This window comes from Narcine bancroftii, chromosome 12, assembly GCF_036971445.1.
Source record: "Narcine bancroftii isolate sNarBan1 chromosome 12, sNarBan1.hap1, whole genome shotgun sequence".
NCBI classification, from domain to species: Eukaryota; Metazoa; Chordata; class Chondrichthyes; order Torpediniformes; family Narcinidae; genus Narcine; species Narcine bancroftii.
This window is the reverse complement of record NC_091480.1, coordinates 6,465,859-6,482,533: the sequence shown is the minus strand read 5'-3', so window position 1 is coordinate 6,482,533 and position 16,675 is coordinate 6,465,859. Positions and strand designations below refer to the sequence as shown.

Sequence of the window (16,675 nt, the reverse complement as noted above, 5' to 3'; positions counted from 1 at the left end):
CATTCTTTGAAAACATTTAACAGTCGCTCCACAGAGCCACCCAAAAGACGAACAATAACATTATAGATAATCAACTCCCCCAAGTTTACAGATAAAGCCTCTGACTAGGGCGACTCTTACTAAGCAGGGATAAGAGACATTTAAGAGAATCACCCCATCAACGAGTGGCATCAACCAGCTCTTCATCCTGGGCAACGCCATTGCTGTTTCACACAATTTTATTCAAATAGCTGCTACAACCAAGGCTCTCGCTGGCTGAATTTTCACCAAAGGTTCATGTGTTACTTTAGAGATCATTTATTTTTGCTCATTTAAATTTACATTTTTACCTATCATTTTATCTTGATTTAAATATCTTTATTTATTTTCCTTGATTTTTTTTAAACTGGTTGCTTGGGGCTACTAGTTGCTTGAATTCCGGATACCAGGGGTTTGACTGTACACACACAAGTAAGCCCTTTCCCATCATGCCCACAATTTAAAATTTGAAGGGTTAAATCTGGCAGAACAAGATGAACTCAATTTATCTGCATTTCTGTTTGTCTGTTCTAGAACTGTTTTCCTACCTCTAAAGACACGCCATTGGATTTGCAATATTCTTTTTAGAATTTAATCCAACGTGTTTTATACAAATTAACTTCTATATGCTCCTGCAAGTTTAAATGGATGTTTAATTTTATTAACCTCTATTAGCTAATTGGTATAAACACCATCCAAGCATTTGTATTCAATTAACTTTTAAATTTTGATATTGGGAAAGTTTTAGTCTTGGTGGAATCCACAGCTGTAAATAATATTAATAAAAAGTATTTTATCTTTGCCGATAATAGTCATATATACAATTCACCAATATCCAAACTAGGATTACTGAACTAATTAGTCATTGTGGTTTCTTACCATGAGCAATTGAGCCGCTTGCATTTTCAGTATTATATTGTGACTTATTCAAAGTTACTTCAATGGGTGTCAAACACTTGGGATATCCCATGGACATAAAAGGCACTATAGAAACACAGGTTTCTCCTCCTTAAAATAGAAACATTGCATCCACAACAATGAATTTTATTTCTTGGCAGTTGGCTGTCACTGCCACAGACAGTATGTATTGGCAAACCCAGGGTGCTCAATATAGTGGCAAGAACATGAAAAATGAGCCATATCTGGTCTTTTTGAAAATTTGATTATTATTTGGAGTTCTACAAAACTCTTGATTAAAATCACACTTGAAGTATTATGTTCAGTTCTGGTTGGTTACCTCATTCCAGGAAGGATGCAGATACTTCAGAGAGGGTGGGGAGGTAATTTACCAGGACGTTGCCTGGATTCGAGAACAAGTCTTATGAAACAAGGTTTTCAGAGCCAAAGCTTTTCTCTTTGGAGTGACAAAGGACAAGAAGCGAGTTAATAGAGGTATATAAGATTATGAGGGGTTTGATTAGACAGCCAGCACTTTTTTTCCTGGGGAAACAATAGCAAATACCAGAAGATGTCTGTTAAAGGTGAATGAAGTTTAGGGGAGATGTCAGAGGCAAGATTCCTTCTCCTCTGTCCCCCCCCCAACCCCTGGCAGAGTGGTGGGCATCCAGAATGCATTTTCAGGGGTAGTGATCAATAGAGACATTTAAAAGACTCTTAGATAGGCATATGAATGTAAGAAAAATAAGAGGGCTATGGGTGTGAGGTAGAGAAGGTTTAAAGAGCTGTTGAGTAGATTAACATAGGTCGGTACAACGTTGTGCACTGAAAGATCTGTACTATGTGGTAATGTTCCATGTTCTACAGTTAATTTTACTTTGAGGTGGGAATAAAAACTTCTCAACAAGCCTAGTTTACAAATAGAACAGGATAACCCAGCATGGATACAGCCATGCTGGTCAACACTTTGAAGTCATCCTCACGAACATCTCCCAAAATTGGGAAAACTGGCCACAGACTAGCTGACATATGTAGTCACTGAAACACACAAAGCTAAGACTCCTCCTCCATCCCCGTCCTCAGAATGTCTTCATCCTGCATCTGTTCACATTCAAAATAAAAAGCTTCCATGAAGTAAAATGGATTTATGTTTTTAATAACAAACTTCATTATTGGTCCAATAACATGACAGCCATATTACCACCACACTTGTGGAAAAAAAACTTTCGATAACAACTCAAAGGATCTTTTCCAAAGAGATAAAAATGGTATTGGTTTAAGCAGTTTTGTAGGTTTTAGAACTAAGGATCTATTTGTGTGAATGATAAAATTCAAAAGTAATGAATTGTACATTTATAACTATTGCAAATAAAGTACAATTTAAAACCTCTAACATTTCCCATTACTTCCTCAGTATGCAATATTCTCTCAGTACTGCCCAGCCCACACTTTATTGATGCAACCTACCCCCAACCCACCCCTACCAAGCGTCTAAATAACAGCGTGTTTTTACTTCAATCACAGCGTCTACAGACTTTTGTGTTTCACCTACATAACACTCCCTGTAGCAACACAGATAAACAGGGTCGTGAAGAGAGCACATTGTATCCTGGCTAATGAAGGCAAGTGTACCAAGTATAAAAGTTGAAGCATCATGTTACAGCTGTACAAGACATTGGTATGGCCACATTTGGAATACTGTAGGCAGTTCTGGTTGTCTTGCTACGAGAAGGATGTCATTTAACTGGAAAAGTTGCAGAAAAGATACAGAAGCTTGTTACCAGGACTGGAGGGCTTTAGTTATAATGAGAGGCTGGATCAGCCGCTTGACCTTTCCTGAAGCATGAAGGCTCAAAATGATATTCTAGAGGTAAACAATTAATGGAATAAATAAGGTGAATAATCATAGCTTTAGACACTCCTACCCTGAAGAAAAGACTATGTTTAAGGTGAAGAGGGAAAGTATTTAAAAAGGGGCTGATGCAGATATGGAACAAGGTGCCAGAGGAAATGGCAAGGCAGATACAATTGCAACATTTAAAATACACTTGGACAGGTACATGGATGGGGAAAGGGTTAGAAGGATATGGGCCAAAGAAGAATAGCTCAGATGGGCAACATGGTCAGCATGGACAAGTCATACAAACCGGGACCGATGCCTGAAGAGGGCGCACAAAATCAGTGAACCGGTGCGGACTCGAAAGGCCAACATGGCCTGTTTCCGCTCCATAAATGGTTATATGGCTAACAGGGTGAAAGCACACTCCCTCTCCCACACTGCTAATGCCAGCACCAGAGAATGATGGAATTGGGGTGTAACAGGGCATACTTTACAGCTGATCTTTGCTCCTATGCAAGGCAAATTTTACTTCAAAGAAATCTCTGAAAGGAAACATTTGTGCTAGGGCTCCCTGAACATCAATCAACATCAGCAAGGTATCACCTGGACATGGTCCAAACACACCAAAAAAAAGCAGTCAGTTACAACACTGAACGTTAATCATCCAGGTTTACCCATGGATTAAGCAAGAGATGGCTTTGCCTGCCAGCTTAACACCACAACAGCACAAGGAACAAACAAACAGTCTCATATTTGCATAGCACCTTGTATGGCATTCCATAAAACTGTAATCCATTATCCTTCTACTTGTCCCTTGACCAATCTTCTATGTCGCAGTAGAAACAATTTCCAGCTTTATGTTTTAACTACACTTAATAGAACATCAAAGTCATTGAATATTTTTTGCAAAATCAAACACCAGTTCAGTGCAGTTTTGTGGGTTTGTCACTATTGTCAGGTTAAAAACCTGCAGCAATAAAAATAAATGACACACCAAAAAAAAGGTTGGAAACACTTGAAGGGAAGCTGAATTTGTGTAGTGAGAAACAAGGATGATTCAGCTTGCAGTTTTCCAGAACTCAAAAATTCCCAATTCTAATTTTCATCATAGAGAGGGAAAACACATGGAAACAGGCCTCAAAATTGTAGGCTGGGAGACAATATTAACCAGGGCACTGGAGAGAACTCTCCTACCGTTCTTTATTTAATGCAGATATTTTGAAGTGTTAATGGTAATGAGAATAGTCTGAACTACAACAATAATGCTGATCATTTGGTAAGGTAGAGCAATGGCACCAGAAATTTAATCTTGAGAAGTGCAAGGCGACGCACTTTGGAAGTACAAACAATAGTAAAGAGGACATACACTGCAGAGATGTCCTACAAAATATTGAAGCAGAGGGACCTAGGTTTACAGGTCCAAATCCCCTGGGTGTCTTCATCACCACCTTATCTACTTGTGCTGCCAACTTAAAGGATCATATCATTGGATTAGCTGGGACATATACACAGGAGCAGGAAGCTATTGGTACAACTTTATAAAGCATTGGTTAGGTCACAGATGGTATATTTAGAGTTCTGTTCACTATACAAAGGAAGGATGTGATTGTACTGGAGATTGTGCAGAGAATTCAGCACGTGCCAGGATAAAGCATTGCAGTTATGAATTGACTGGGTTGGTTTTCCTTGGGGCACAAAAGGCCAAGGTGGACACTAGCCCCTTTCACATTGGCACCTTATCCTAGTAATTAACGGTCAATATACCAGTCAAAGGGCCAGTGTGAATGCTTGCAAATCGCCAAGCAGGCATCCAATCACCCCGGGGATGGACCACCTAGGTAGGGTGTATCATCCCCGGGGTCATCTGTGTCAATTAGCCCATTGTGAAAGGAACGTGGACTATCCAGGGACCAAGTAATGATGCGTGGATGACGTTTTTGCACGAGTGCAGGAACGTGAAAGAAACAAAAGATTAAAAAGGTATAAACTTTGTATTCAAATTACTAATCCTGATCAAGGTATTATGATCTTGTATTTAAACAAAATGAAGCATTATGTATAGCACAGTATGAGCCCTTCAGCCCATTGCTGTGCCAACACATAAATCTTTATAAATTTATAAAGGACTATGGGAAAGTGGTAGCACCAATAAACACATAGGCACACAATATACAAAGACTGTGGGAAAGTCACAGCAGGGATGAAATACACACACACACAACAAAGTGGGCACATACAACAATCAAGGATAGATAGATATGTCTGTGAGAGACAGGGGGAAAGGAGAGAAAGAGAGAGAGTGATGGCAGATCTACCCTCCCAGAATTCTGTGCGGCAGAGAAAGGGTTGTACGCAAGGAGCATTCGTGCCACATGAATTCTGGGAGGGCAGGTCTGCCATTTCTCGATGCGTCACTCAGCCATCACCAGTGAAGGATAGGTGCCCTTCTCTCCGGGGATGCCTGGTGGTGAGTGTAAAAGGATGCAGAGAACCGGTTAACAGTGGTTCAGTGTGAACAGCAAAAACAGCTTCTTTAACTGGTTCATTGAACAGTCAATTTATAGGTTAGCCAGTGTGAATAAGGCTACTGACAGAGGTATACAAAATTACAAGAGGCAAAGACAGGTGGTTAAAGGGGAACTTTTCCCTATAGTAGTGATGTATAAAACTAGAAGGCATTGTTTTAAACCCAGGGTAAGAAGTTCAGCAGGGATCAGTGTTGGGATATATTTTTCACTTAGAGGGCAGTGAGACCATTAACTAAGGAGGTAGGTAATATGACAGCATTTAAGTATATAGCCAAAGATCAAGTGTTGGTGAAATGGGATTCGTTATAGACCAGTACTTGATTAGCATGGACATTGAGGAACCAAGGGCCTGTTTCTTCCTGTAATACTCGTGATGTCAACAGTGGAATATTACAGACTGGAAAAATCCAAGTGCATGCAAACTGACAACTGTAGTTTTTCATTTTCCTTACCAGTCTGACCCATTTCTCTCCAGCTCCTGTAATGAAAACGAGCAAGGGCAGAAAAGCAAAATCAAAACCCTGCAGACACTGCAATTGAAGTAAAAACACAATGCTGGAGAAACTCAGCAAGTCAAAGAGCGTGCTTTTTCTTTATCTTTGCTACATAAAGTACACTATTTGACCTGCTGAGTTTCTCCAATGTTGTGTTTTTAAGGGCAGAAAAGAAACAAGCAGACTAAAACCAGATCATATAGAGCGGTAATTTATCAAAACTTTACCCAAGCAAGGACAGGTAAGGGCACAGGTTGGTTTCGTGTCTCGACAGCAAGCTTTCCATTTATAGAACAATTTTGTTTTGCTACACAACACGGGTGGGATTCCATGATATCAACCCTGGTATTTTGGCTCTGTGCTGCACTGACACTTTCAAACCATCCAAAGTCACAAACCTTCACAATATTGCAGACTGTAGCTTATAAATCTCAAAACTCATTTCAATGGGAACAAAGGGAGGGGAACTCGAAAGCAGCTCTGTTGCAGTTCAAGTTCCAAGAATGTGCACTGGAGCGAGCATACCAGCAGCCCACTTTTACATCCTGTCGACAAAGGGATGCCAAAATATAGAGATAAAAATAGGAAGAATTCTACACTCGAGAAAACCATCACAAATTCAGATGTTTGGTTTATAGTTTTCTTAAGGGCGTCATTATTAAAAATAATGAATCCCGGACATCAAACCCCCTAGGGCACCACTAGTCATCGTTAACCACCTCACTTACTTTCCACAGCCACCCCATGTTTCCCTCCTACACACATAAACAATAGTTTAAATATTCTCCCTAGTAACCACTGCAATGACAAATTTTCCAATTGCTCCTTCTTCAATATACAGGGTAAATGCTTTTGGTAAGTACTCAGTTAGCCTGAATATTCAACTAAATATTGACAGATGCTTTGCCCACATATACACAAAACATTTTCCTACAAATGTCTCCAAAAAGGTTTAAAATACATGAACATGCTATGCTTTTTTTTAAAAAAAAGCAAAGTGTGGGAGTTCCAATTAACATCCCTTCCAGCTGCTTCTAGCAGTACTCTTTTATTACAGTGGTCTATTTTATTGAAACCCACCCCCCTCCCCTCCTTTCAATAATTATTCCCTTGATGTTTAGTAAAATGTTATTCTTGGAAATTTGGCTGCCATTTTATCATTATTCACTCTTGCCCTCTTCTACTCATGTCGACCTTCTTATCAGTATCGAGTATAAGAGTTGGGGATGTTATGTGAAGTTGTATAAGACACTGGTGAGGCCAGATTTGGAGTATTGTGTGCCATTTTGGTCACCGAATTACAGGAAAGATATTAATAAAATTAGAAAAGTGCAGAGACTTGAGGAACTGAGTTACAGGGAAAGGTTAAATAGATTAGGATTTTGGAGCGTCAGAGAATGAGGGGAGATTTAATAAAAATTTTCAAAATTACAAGGAGTATAGAGTAAACACAGGCTTTTTCCACCTAGGTTAAGAGAGACACAAAACTAGAGGACATGAGTTAAGAATGAAAGGTGAAGTATTAAAAGGAATATTAACGAGAACTTCTTCACGCAGAGAGTGTGGAACAAGCTGCCAGCTGAAGTGGCGAACGTGGGCTCAATTCCAACATTTAAGAAAAATTTGGATAGGTGCATGGATGGGAGGGGTATAGAGGGTTATGGCCCAGGTGCAGGTTATAGGACAGAATAATGGTTTGGCATGAACTAGATGGGCCAAAAGGCCAGTCGCTGTCTTGTAGTATTCTGTGGTCCAAAGCATTGCTTTTCAAATGACCAACCACCAGAATGATTTGCTGAGGTGCTCACCCTGCTGTTTCATTTAACATTCTGAATTGAATTATTATCACACGTGCAGGTTGAACCTCTTAAACCTCTGTGGTCCAGCAACTCCCACGGTCCAGTACAAACTCCTTACAGACCGCGCGGGATTCAAAACGCGGTCCCGATCGCTGCCGTTGCACTAACTGCGATATGATTTGTGATACATTTGATCCTTTTAGCTCAGAAAAGGGGTCTGTTCAAGACTCCTACGACAGCTATTTTCGGTGTATTTTCTATTTTCTGTGATCCAGCAATGGCCGGGTCCCAACGCTTCTGGATTAAATAAGTTCAACCTGTACCAAGCTTTGTTCTTCAATGCCAGGCAATTCAACCCAAACAAGTACAACAGAAAGTGCAATAATAAAACAGAAGTACAGGATGCTAAAGTCAAGAGTGCAGCAAGAGATCAACTTAAAATTTTTTTTTTTTAAACTCTGCATCATTTTAACCTCAATGCAATACAACTGTCTCCTTTAAAGAGAGACACAAACCAATTCCATAATGATTTTGATAACATTCAAAATGTGAATGAAAACATTATAACATTTCATAATGTTCTGAGAGAGTTCTGTAAAATTTTCCACTCAAATGATTCAGGCAGTTGTCCATCTTTCCCATGACTAAGCACCTAGGAGAGAATCAACCATCTGGTAACTTTCAATTTCAAATTTCATACTGCTGTTTCCAATAAAACATTCTCATTGACAAGCCATATTTTAAACTCAGGTTTCTCGATTCCTAAAGAATTATAATGCTACTATTTGATTTTTGCTCGATTCTTTTCTCCTCTCCACTCCCCTACCCGCCTACATTTACATTTTAATTCTCTGCCAGTTTTTTTTCCCAATGTCCATCACAGCTGTTCCTATATTTTCCAGTCATTTCACCCTGCATCATAAATCCAAGACTCCCCAAGACCTTGAACCACCACACCTTGTTGGTTACAATTTCCTTCTGTGCTGCCTTGCATTCTCACTTTCAAGTCTGCAGAATTTCTTAAAAAACATTCTCTCCCTTGTCAACCAATGCCAAAGACTACACACATGCATTGCATGCATGGTCACAAGAAAAATAATTACACTTATTTTTGAAAGTTAATCTTAGTTTTATAGGTTTGTCAAGTCTACGAAAACAAATGCCATGTATTCTCAGACAAAATAATTTTATAGCCAAAAAAATCAAAAAAAACTTTCAACAAATTCTCTTGAACAAAAAAATTACAATTTGAAATCAGCTTGTAAACGTCATCTCTTGTTCATTAAGTAATTTTCAATATGGGAAACAAAAAATTTGTTTACTAAGCAAAATGACAGTTATTAATGACAAATTGGAATCATTAAAACAGTGTAATAAATCTGCACGGATGGTAACAAATCACCCTAGGCAAGATAACAGCCATCACATGCCCAAGAACAACCACAATAACTGGAAATGCAACGCATCATCCAACAAGACACATTACAAGACCATAAGGGCAGAAATAGACTATTTAGTCCATCAAGTCTGCTCTGATGATGAATCATAAGCTGATCCATTTTCCCACTCAGCCCCACTGTCCAGCCTTCTCCCCATAACCTTTGATACCTTGACTAATCAAGAACCTATCAATCTCTGACTTAAATTTACCCAATGGCTTGGCCATACCCAATGACCTGTCAAGAATTAATTGCAAATAGTTAGCAAAAACAAACTCAAAATTAATTTAGTATGATTATTCCAAAGCTACCCCCTCTATTAAATCTAGCAGCACCAAGATTAAAAACAAAAGTGATACCAAGGACACAAATATGAATTAAGAGCAGGAGTGGGGAAAACATGCTCCACCAAATAAGATTATGCTTGATCAGATGATACCTACAACTCAACATTTCTGTCTATAACATTAACCTTATTTATCAAAAATCTACTTATGTCTTAGTGTTCAAAACATTCAAAGACTGCTTCCACCAACCTTTGTAGAAGAGAGCTCCTGAGGCTCTCAACCCTCAAAGAAAGAACTGTACCTAATCTCACTTTAAATGGGCAACCCTTTATTTATGAAGAGTGGTCCCTCATTCTGAAGCAAAAAAAATCAGAAATGTTGGAAATACTTAAAAGGTCAGGCTACATCTGTCAATAGAGAAACAAAGTTAACATTTCAGGTTGTAGACCCTTCAGTTATGACTAAAGGTTTCCAATTTGAAATGACAACTTCTCATTCTCGATTCTCCTACAATCTCTCCAAATCCAGGCTGTCAAGAACCCATCTTAAGTCAATCAAGTTTATTTTTATTCTTCAGCAAATTATGCACAATCTGTCCAACATTCCCTTACAAGATCAAATAAATCTCTGACCTGCTTCTAGTGCATTTCTTCTAGCTATCCATCCCATAGGATGACGATGGTTCCTTTCAGTTAGTTTGTGGGGTTGATACAAGGATACTCCACTCCCCAGAAAGGAAAAGTGTGTGCGTGAATGTATGTGGGCGAGTAGGGGTTGCACAGGTCCAGACCACCCTCTCAACATCCCCTCCCAGATCCAGTGGCATGGTGAGGTCCAAGATGGCTGGGGCAAGTTGTGTTGCGGTGAATGGCCAAACCAAGCTTCGATGCAAGGGATGCCCTTTCCGAGCTTCACAGCACATGTTTGCTAGATGGCCAATGACCCCACGAGAGGGTTTGTCCACCCTTTAATAGGTCTTGTTTTTCATCCTGCGGAGTGTCTAGCCACCCTCTGCACCATGCAAGCCCGATGGGGGAACCAGTTTAGTCACCAACTACCCGACTATGCGACAGGTACTCCAATCAGTGACTTGACATTAGAGGAAGAATAATTCCCTACTTTTGTATTCAATAAATGACATTATTAGCTTTCCTAATTCTAATTGTAGCTGTGTACCAGACAGGAATCATGGACCCCAGAATTCCTAGATCCCTTTTATAATTGCTCACCAATAGAGGTAGGCCTCTATTTTTCCAACCAAACAAACAATTCCATATTTCCCCATATCATAATCTTAGTTCATTCCTTCGGCAAGTATTTTCACCTCAAATATAGGAGAATTAACTCATTTTCTCCCTTCAGTTTCATCAATACAAGATGAGGATTTTAGTTAGACAATCCTTAGGTGCAAGAATATACACAAATGTAGCCCGACACCTCAGCACATCAGAGAATGACTCAAAGTACTTCACTGAAGCAAGTCACTGAATTATTTCTCCTTCTACTTCAGTCCCCATTTCATTCCACGATACTCTCCATTTCTCCAAGAAAACAGTTTATCCCAACAGAATATACATTTTCAATAGCTAATGTCTCCACAAGGCAGGACAAAATGCTCAAAGAACATGAGCCTGTTCCGCCATTCATTGAAATCATGGCTGATCCGATGATCGATTAATTTCCACCTTCCTGCCTTTTCCTCATATCCAAACTTGTCGTAAATATATTTACTGAGGTAGCTTCCACTGTTTCAATAGGAAGCAAATTCCATATGTAAAACACCCTTTGGGAAAAGCAGCCTCCCCATCTCCATCCTAAATCTACTACCCTGAATCTGGAGGCCATGTCCCCTAGTTCTCCTACCAATGGAAACAACTTATCAACCTTTATCTGATCTTTCCCTTTCATAATTTTATAGGTTTCTATATGATCCCCTTTCATTATTCTAAATTCCAGCAAGTACAGTCCCTGACAACTCAACTCTCCTCATAGGCCAACCCTCTCATCTCTGGAAACTTAGTGAATCTCTCACCTACTTTCCTACCCCCCCATCCATCCATCCATCTCAAAATGCACCCCTCAGAAATCTGCTATTGGTCCTAGTCCGAATCAGTCAATTCAATAAATCTGCAATTATTCAAAATTATATGAATTAAATCAAGGAAGTTCTGAGATTCAACCCAAAGGTATTTCCTCACACATGCAAAATATATTTTGTAATGTCTATTGGTTAAAATAGCAAAATGGGAGACTATCCTGTAACATATGTTAGAATCATAGAGCATTAGAAGTACTTCTTGCAGTGAAAACAGACCGATTTCAGAGAATTCTTTAGAAATGTTTTTCTTACAACAAAAAACACTTAAGGAACTAACGAAGGAATTAGAATACAATAGCAGTCGTAAAGGGTTGGTGACAAGAAACAATGTGAAAAAAGAGCAAGTACTATATATCACAGAAAATACATGATTACAGGGTAGAGAAAATAAATTGAATTTATAGTCATGGGAACTATTTTTCACGTTTAGTCAGGAAATACAAGATTACATCCTCTTGGAAGAGTCTTGCCAGTGTTGGCCAGATGGATTCCTTGCATGGTGAGTTACAGGACCACACAACTGACCCCACTCTGAAGGAAAAGGCAGATTGTAGGTGAGAGATTACGTGCAGATGAACAAAGATGCCATAACCAGATAAAGAAGGAATTGGGGTGAGCTCTATATTGAAAAAAGTGATTACGGCAATTATCATGTAAATTATTTAAAACAAGTTACTTCTAAGGCAAAAGTAAAAGCGCAACTCTGGAGAAACTCAGCAGTCAAATCGTGTACTTTATATGGCAAAGAACTGCTGAGTTTCTCCAGTGTTGTGTTTCTACAGTGCTTTAATCACAGCATCTGCAGACTTTCGTGCTTTATTTATTACTAAGTTTATTTAGCTGCTAATATGCAGAGAAATCATCTCCCTTGTCTCAAAGGGCAAAAAGTTACCAGTTAACATTGCCAGGAATCTGCTGCCCAAAATATCTTGTTCAACATTAAATCAGCATCTTTCCTGGAAGACTATGGGAATGTAGCAGTAGATCTTTGGCTTGGCTTCGCGGACGAAGATTTATGGAGGGGGTAAATGTAGATAATGGAGGTTAAAATATCCTCACCAGGTAGAGATCTTTGGATAGTACAGATTTGCAAAGCCTGTTGCCAAAACTAAATGTGAGTGAAACAAGGCACATAAAAAGAGAATTACAATGACAGTGGAGAAAACACAACAGTTTTGTGACGTTAATGATCAGCCAGAAAAGTTGTCCAAACCCCACCAATCATCAGTGCAAGTTGGCAACACCAGACAGCTCAAACCCTCTGCCAAGTTTGCCTTGTGATCATCTTGGAATCCCTCGAAAATGGTCACACTCTCACCTGGAAAACAATGAATGTGTGAAGGAATTCCGATTAAAAGAGCAAACAAATCGTCAGACATACTGTATTGTGTCTATTGGCGCAAGTGCAGCTAGCAAGGATACGTCAATTGCTCTTTCATTGGTCTTGATATCACTTGATATCAAAACTAGGATTCATCACCTGGCACAGATGTGATAGAATGCTTGGTTTCTCGTGCTGTATCATCCTGTAGTTCAAATAAAATTCACCCACTCTGAATTACTTAACTTTCTGACCCAACCAATAATGCTGATAAAATGCATGCATGTTATAAAACCACAAAAAATTTAAAATATTCACAGGTACTAGCTGTGATGCACTGCACCAGCAATCTTATTGTTTGAGATCGTGTTGATGGGGAGGGCCAAGGGAGCAAAACAGAAAAATCACCCCAGGTAATTTTTCATTCTTCAATATTCAGAGACTCTAGTGGGAAGTAGATGGTAGAAGGTCACGGAATTAGATCATTAAATGAAACAAACCGTTGCCATTATCTCAGTTCACATTATTGACGGTGAAGCTACTTTGAAATTAATGAACCAACAAGGTTCACTTAATACTGGGTGAATATTCTTAAGGCAAAGCAGAAACGATCATTACCACACAAGTTAAAAACTTTCTCTCTCCTATCTCGCTCTACTGACATTGAAGTCAGCCACAGTCACCAGCAGAAAGCAAATGTTACACAACTCTGGACAACACCGGAGAAACGAAAGGCAATGCAATTTCTTCCTTTGCAAGTCAAAGATTTTTAAAAAAACACCCTGTACTCCAAATTGTATGGGAAAAGATTAAAGGTGGGTGGAGAAGGAAGACATCAAGTTTAATTCTGCAAATTAAAACAACCTCCATAAATCCTCAGAAAACATCGAAAATCGCACACGGCTCCGTGCAAGTTTAATGCACTCCAGCTCTGCTCAGCCCCTTTCATTAACAACACAGAGGCACAGACAGAAACAAGCAGCTTAGCGATGCGAAGCCCGTTACTGCTTCAGCAGAAAAAACACCCACCCGGCTCCTTCGTCACCAGGGAGCCAAGGCACCGGGAGCTCCTCTCTCTCTCTCATCTGCACCACTCAACCTCAATTCTCCCAATCTGATCCCCTTGACTTCCGACCTTCAGTCCGATTTCTGATACTGGGATCGAACAGGGAACAAACAATCTTTCCCCCCCCACCCCTCCCCCCGGATCATCCCACGAACCATCGTGATCACCACTCACTCTTATTTGATCTTCCACCCCAGTCTCCCTCTACTCCACTCCCACTCAGACCCCTCAGCCTGACCCTCACAATGATCTCCCTACCACCCCGATTCGCCCTCCTCCACAGCAACCCTCCCACCTCCTCTCCTCCACCCCAATCCCCCTCCACTCCCACCCTCCACCCCAATCCCCCTCCACTCCCACCCTCCACCCCAATCCCCCTCCACTCCCACCCTCCACCCCAATCCCCCTCCACTCCCACCCTCCCCCTCCTCCACCCCGATCCCCCTCTCCCACCCTCCCCCTCCTCCCACCCCGATCCCCCTCTCCTCCACCCCCTCTCACCCTCCCTCACCCCGATCCCCTCTCCTCCACACCTTCTCCCACCCTCCCCCTCTCTTCCACCTCCTCTCCTCCACTCCCACTCTCTCCCCGATTCCCCTCCCACCTTCCCCCTCTCCCCCACCCCGATCCCCTCTCCTCCACACCTTCTCCCATCCTCCCCCTCTCTTCCACCTCCACTCCCATCCTCCCCCTCTCTTCCACCTCCACTCCCATCCTCCCCCTCTCTTCCACCTCCACTCCCACCCTCCCCCTCTCTTCCACCTCCACTCCCACTCTCTGCTCCACCCCTCTCCCTCCCTGATCCCCCTCTTCCACCCTCCCCCACCCCGATCCCCCTCTCCCCCACCCCGATCCCCCTCTCCCCCACCCCGATCCCCCTCTCCCCCACCCCGATCCCCCTCTCCCCCACCCCGATCCCCCTCTCCCACCTTCCCCTTCTCCCCCACCCTGATCCCCCTCTCCCACCCTCCCCCTCCTTCCCCCTCTCCTCCACCCCATCCCCCTCTCCTCCACCCCCAGCCTCCCTCCCCGATCCGCCTCACCCCCTCGGCCTGATCGCCCCTCACCCCCCTCCGCCTCTGCCGTGAGTTTTACCTGGCGGCTCCTCCTCCATTCTCGACACCATGGCACCACACGAGTGCACCCGAGGAGGGCTGCGTGCAAACTACCGCCTTAACCGGCCACTAACTCGCACTTTAACCGGCCACGAACTCGCTTTGACCAGAGCTCCAACCGGACCGTGCGCGCCGCGGTGCCGCTCGCGGCTCGGGGGGAAGCTGCTACGTCACGCCATCACGTGATCCCGCCGGCCGGCCGCCGTGCACCACGTGGGAAGAGGGGCGGCGCGATTGGTGGTCAACAACAACAGTGAATGGCGACGGGACTGAAGGGTTTCCTTCCCCCTCGACGCTGCTGGTCCAGCTTTTCCAGTTTGAAGAAAGTAAAATAACCACAAACTACGTTTAAGCAGCGCCCTCATTCGTTGAATGTGGCCAAGGTGGAGGTTAACTTCAGCACAGCAAGATCCCACAATAACCAACGTGATCATGGTCTCCCAATGGACTAATCAGCTGAATCTGAAAACTTTCCACATGTGTGCGGTGGAGAGCATTCTGCCTTGTCGCATCATTGCCTGGGATGGAGGTGCCAATGCACAGGACAGGGAAAAAACTCCAGAGAGTTGTTAAACAATATTTATTTCCTTCTCTCTATGGATCCTTGCCCTGCCTGTGTAGAAACACAAGGCTGGAGAACCTCAGCAGCTCAAACAGTGGACTTTTATAAGATAAAGGTACATAACCAACGTTTCGGGCTTGAGCCCTTCATCAGGGTATCGAGAAAGTCTGCAGACACTGAATGAAGTAAAAACCCAATGCTGGAGAAACTCAGCAGGTCATCTTAATATTGCAAAGATAAAGATATAAAACCTATGTTTCAGACTTGGTTTTCCTATCGGCCGTGTGTATTGTTGGTCTGAATGTGTGTTAAGTTGATCGTGTTTTGCACCAAGGATCGGAGAACACTGTTTGGTCAGGTAAACTTAGCCAGCGGCATCATGAGCATCAGTCTCCACTCCATTGAGGACATCTACTCGAGGTCTCTCAAGAAAGCAGCTTCTTAAGGACTGTCACCAGCCTGGTCATCATGAAAAAGGGAGAGGAGCCTGAAGACGAACACCCAGGAGCACAAGAATAGGTTCTTCCCCTCTACCATCTGATTTCTGAATTGACGATGAACTACCTCACTTTCTCCTATTTTCTCGCACTATATTTACTTTTGAAATGTAATTTACAGCAATATTTGCACTGTGGTGCTTCCGCAAACCAACAAATTTTGTTACATTCATGACAATGAAACTCTGAATTCTCAAGATAAGGGCAACTGCCCTTGCCTGCAAGGTTGGAAGTGAAATCATCTGAGGGAAAACAGAAGGGAAATCATCTGAGGGAAAACAGACTCATACCATCCAGAAGACGGTTGTGGAAGTTGGACATCTATTATCCCATTCCTGGACATTAAGGCAGAAGTTTCCTTAGAACATTGTCTAAAGCCCAATCTTCTCCAGCTGTTTTTAACCTTCCATTTTTAAGATAAGACAAGGCATGCCTGCCGATGATGGCACAATGTTCAATTACATTTGGAACTCCTCAGCAAGTACAAACCGAGGTAGGATAAATGGTAGGGGTCTGAGGAATGCGGTAGAACAGAGGATCTGTGAATACAGATACATCATTTCCTTAAGTGGCGTCACAGGTAGATAGGGTTGTAAAGAGAGCTATGGGCATATTTGCCTTCATAAATCAAAGTAGTGAGTGTAGGAATTAGGATGTAATTGTAAAGTTGTATGAGGCATTGGTGAGGCCAAATTTGGAGGATTGTGTGCAGTT

General features: G+C 41.9%; 1 protein-coding gene across 3 annotated transcripts in view; it reads right to left on the bottom strand.

The window, feature by feature from the left end:
• Window positions 1–15,086, bottom strand: part of LOC138747086 (cytohesin-3) — an 88,795-nt gene extending 73,709 nt beyond the window's left edge. The window contains exons 1-2 of one of the 3 annotated variants that reach the window (XM_069906027.1): window positions 14,883–15,086; window positions 12,619–12,718 (exon numbers count right to left, since the gene is read on the bottom strand). In XM_069906027.1, the coding sequence (XP_069762128.1) occupies window positions 12,619–12,625 (7 nt within the window). In that variant the 5' untranslated portion in view covers window positions 12,626–12,718; window positions 14,883–15,086. Of the gene's footprint in view, window positions 1–12,618; window positions 12,719–13,750; window positions 13,840–14,882 lie in introns of those variants that run through there. The other 2 variants (XM_069906026.1, XM_069906028.1) reach the window with 2 other exon arrangements.
• Between the last annotated feature and the right edge of the window lie 1,589 nt (window positions 15,087–16,675).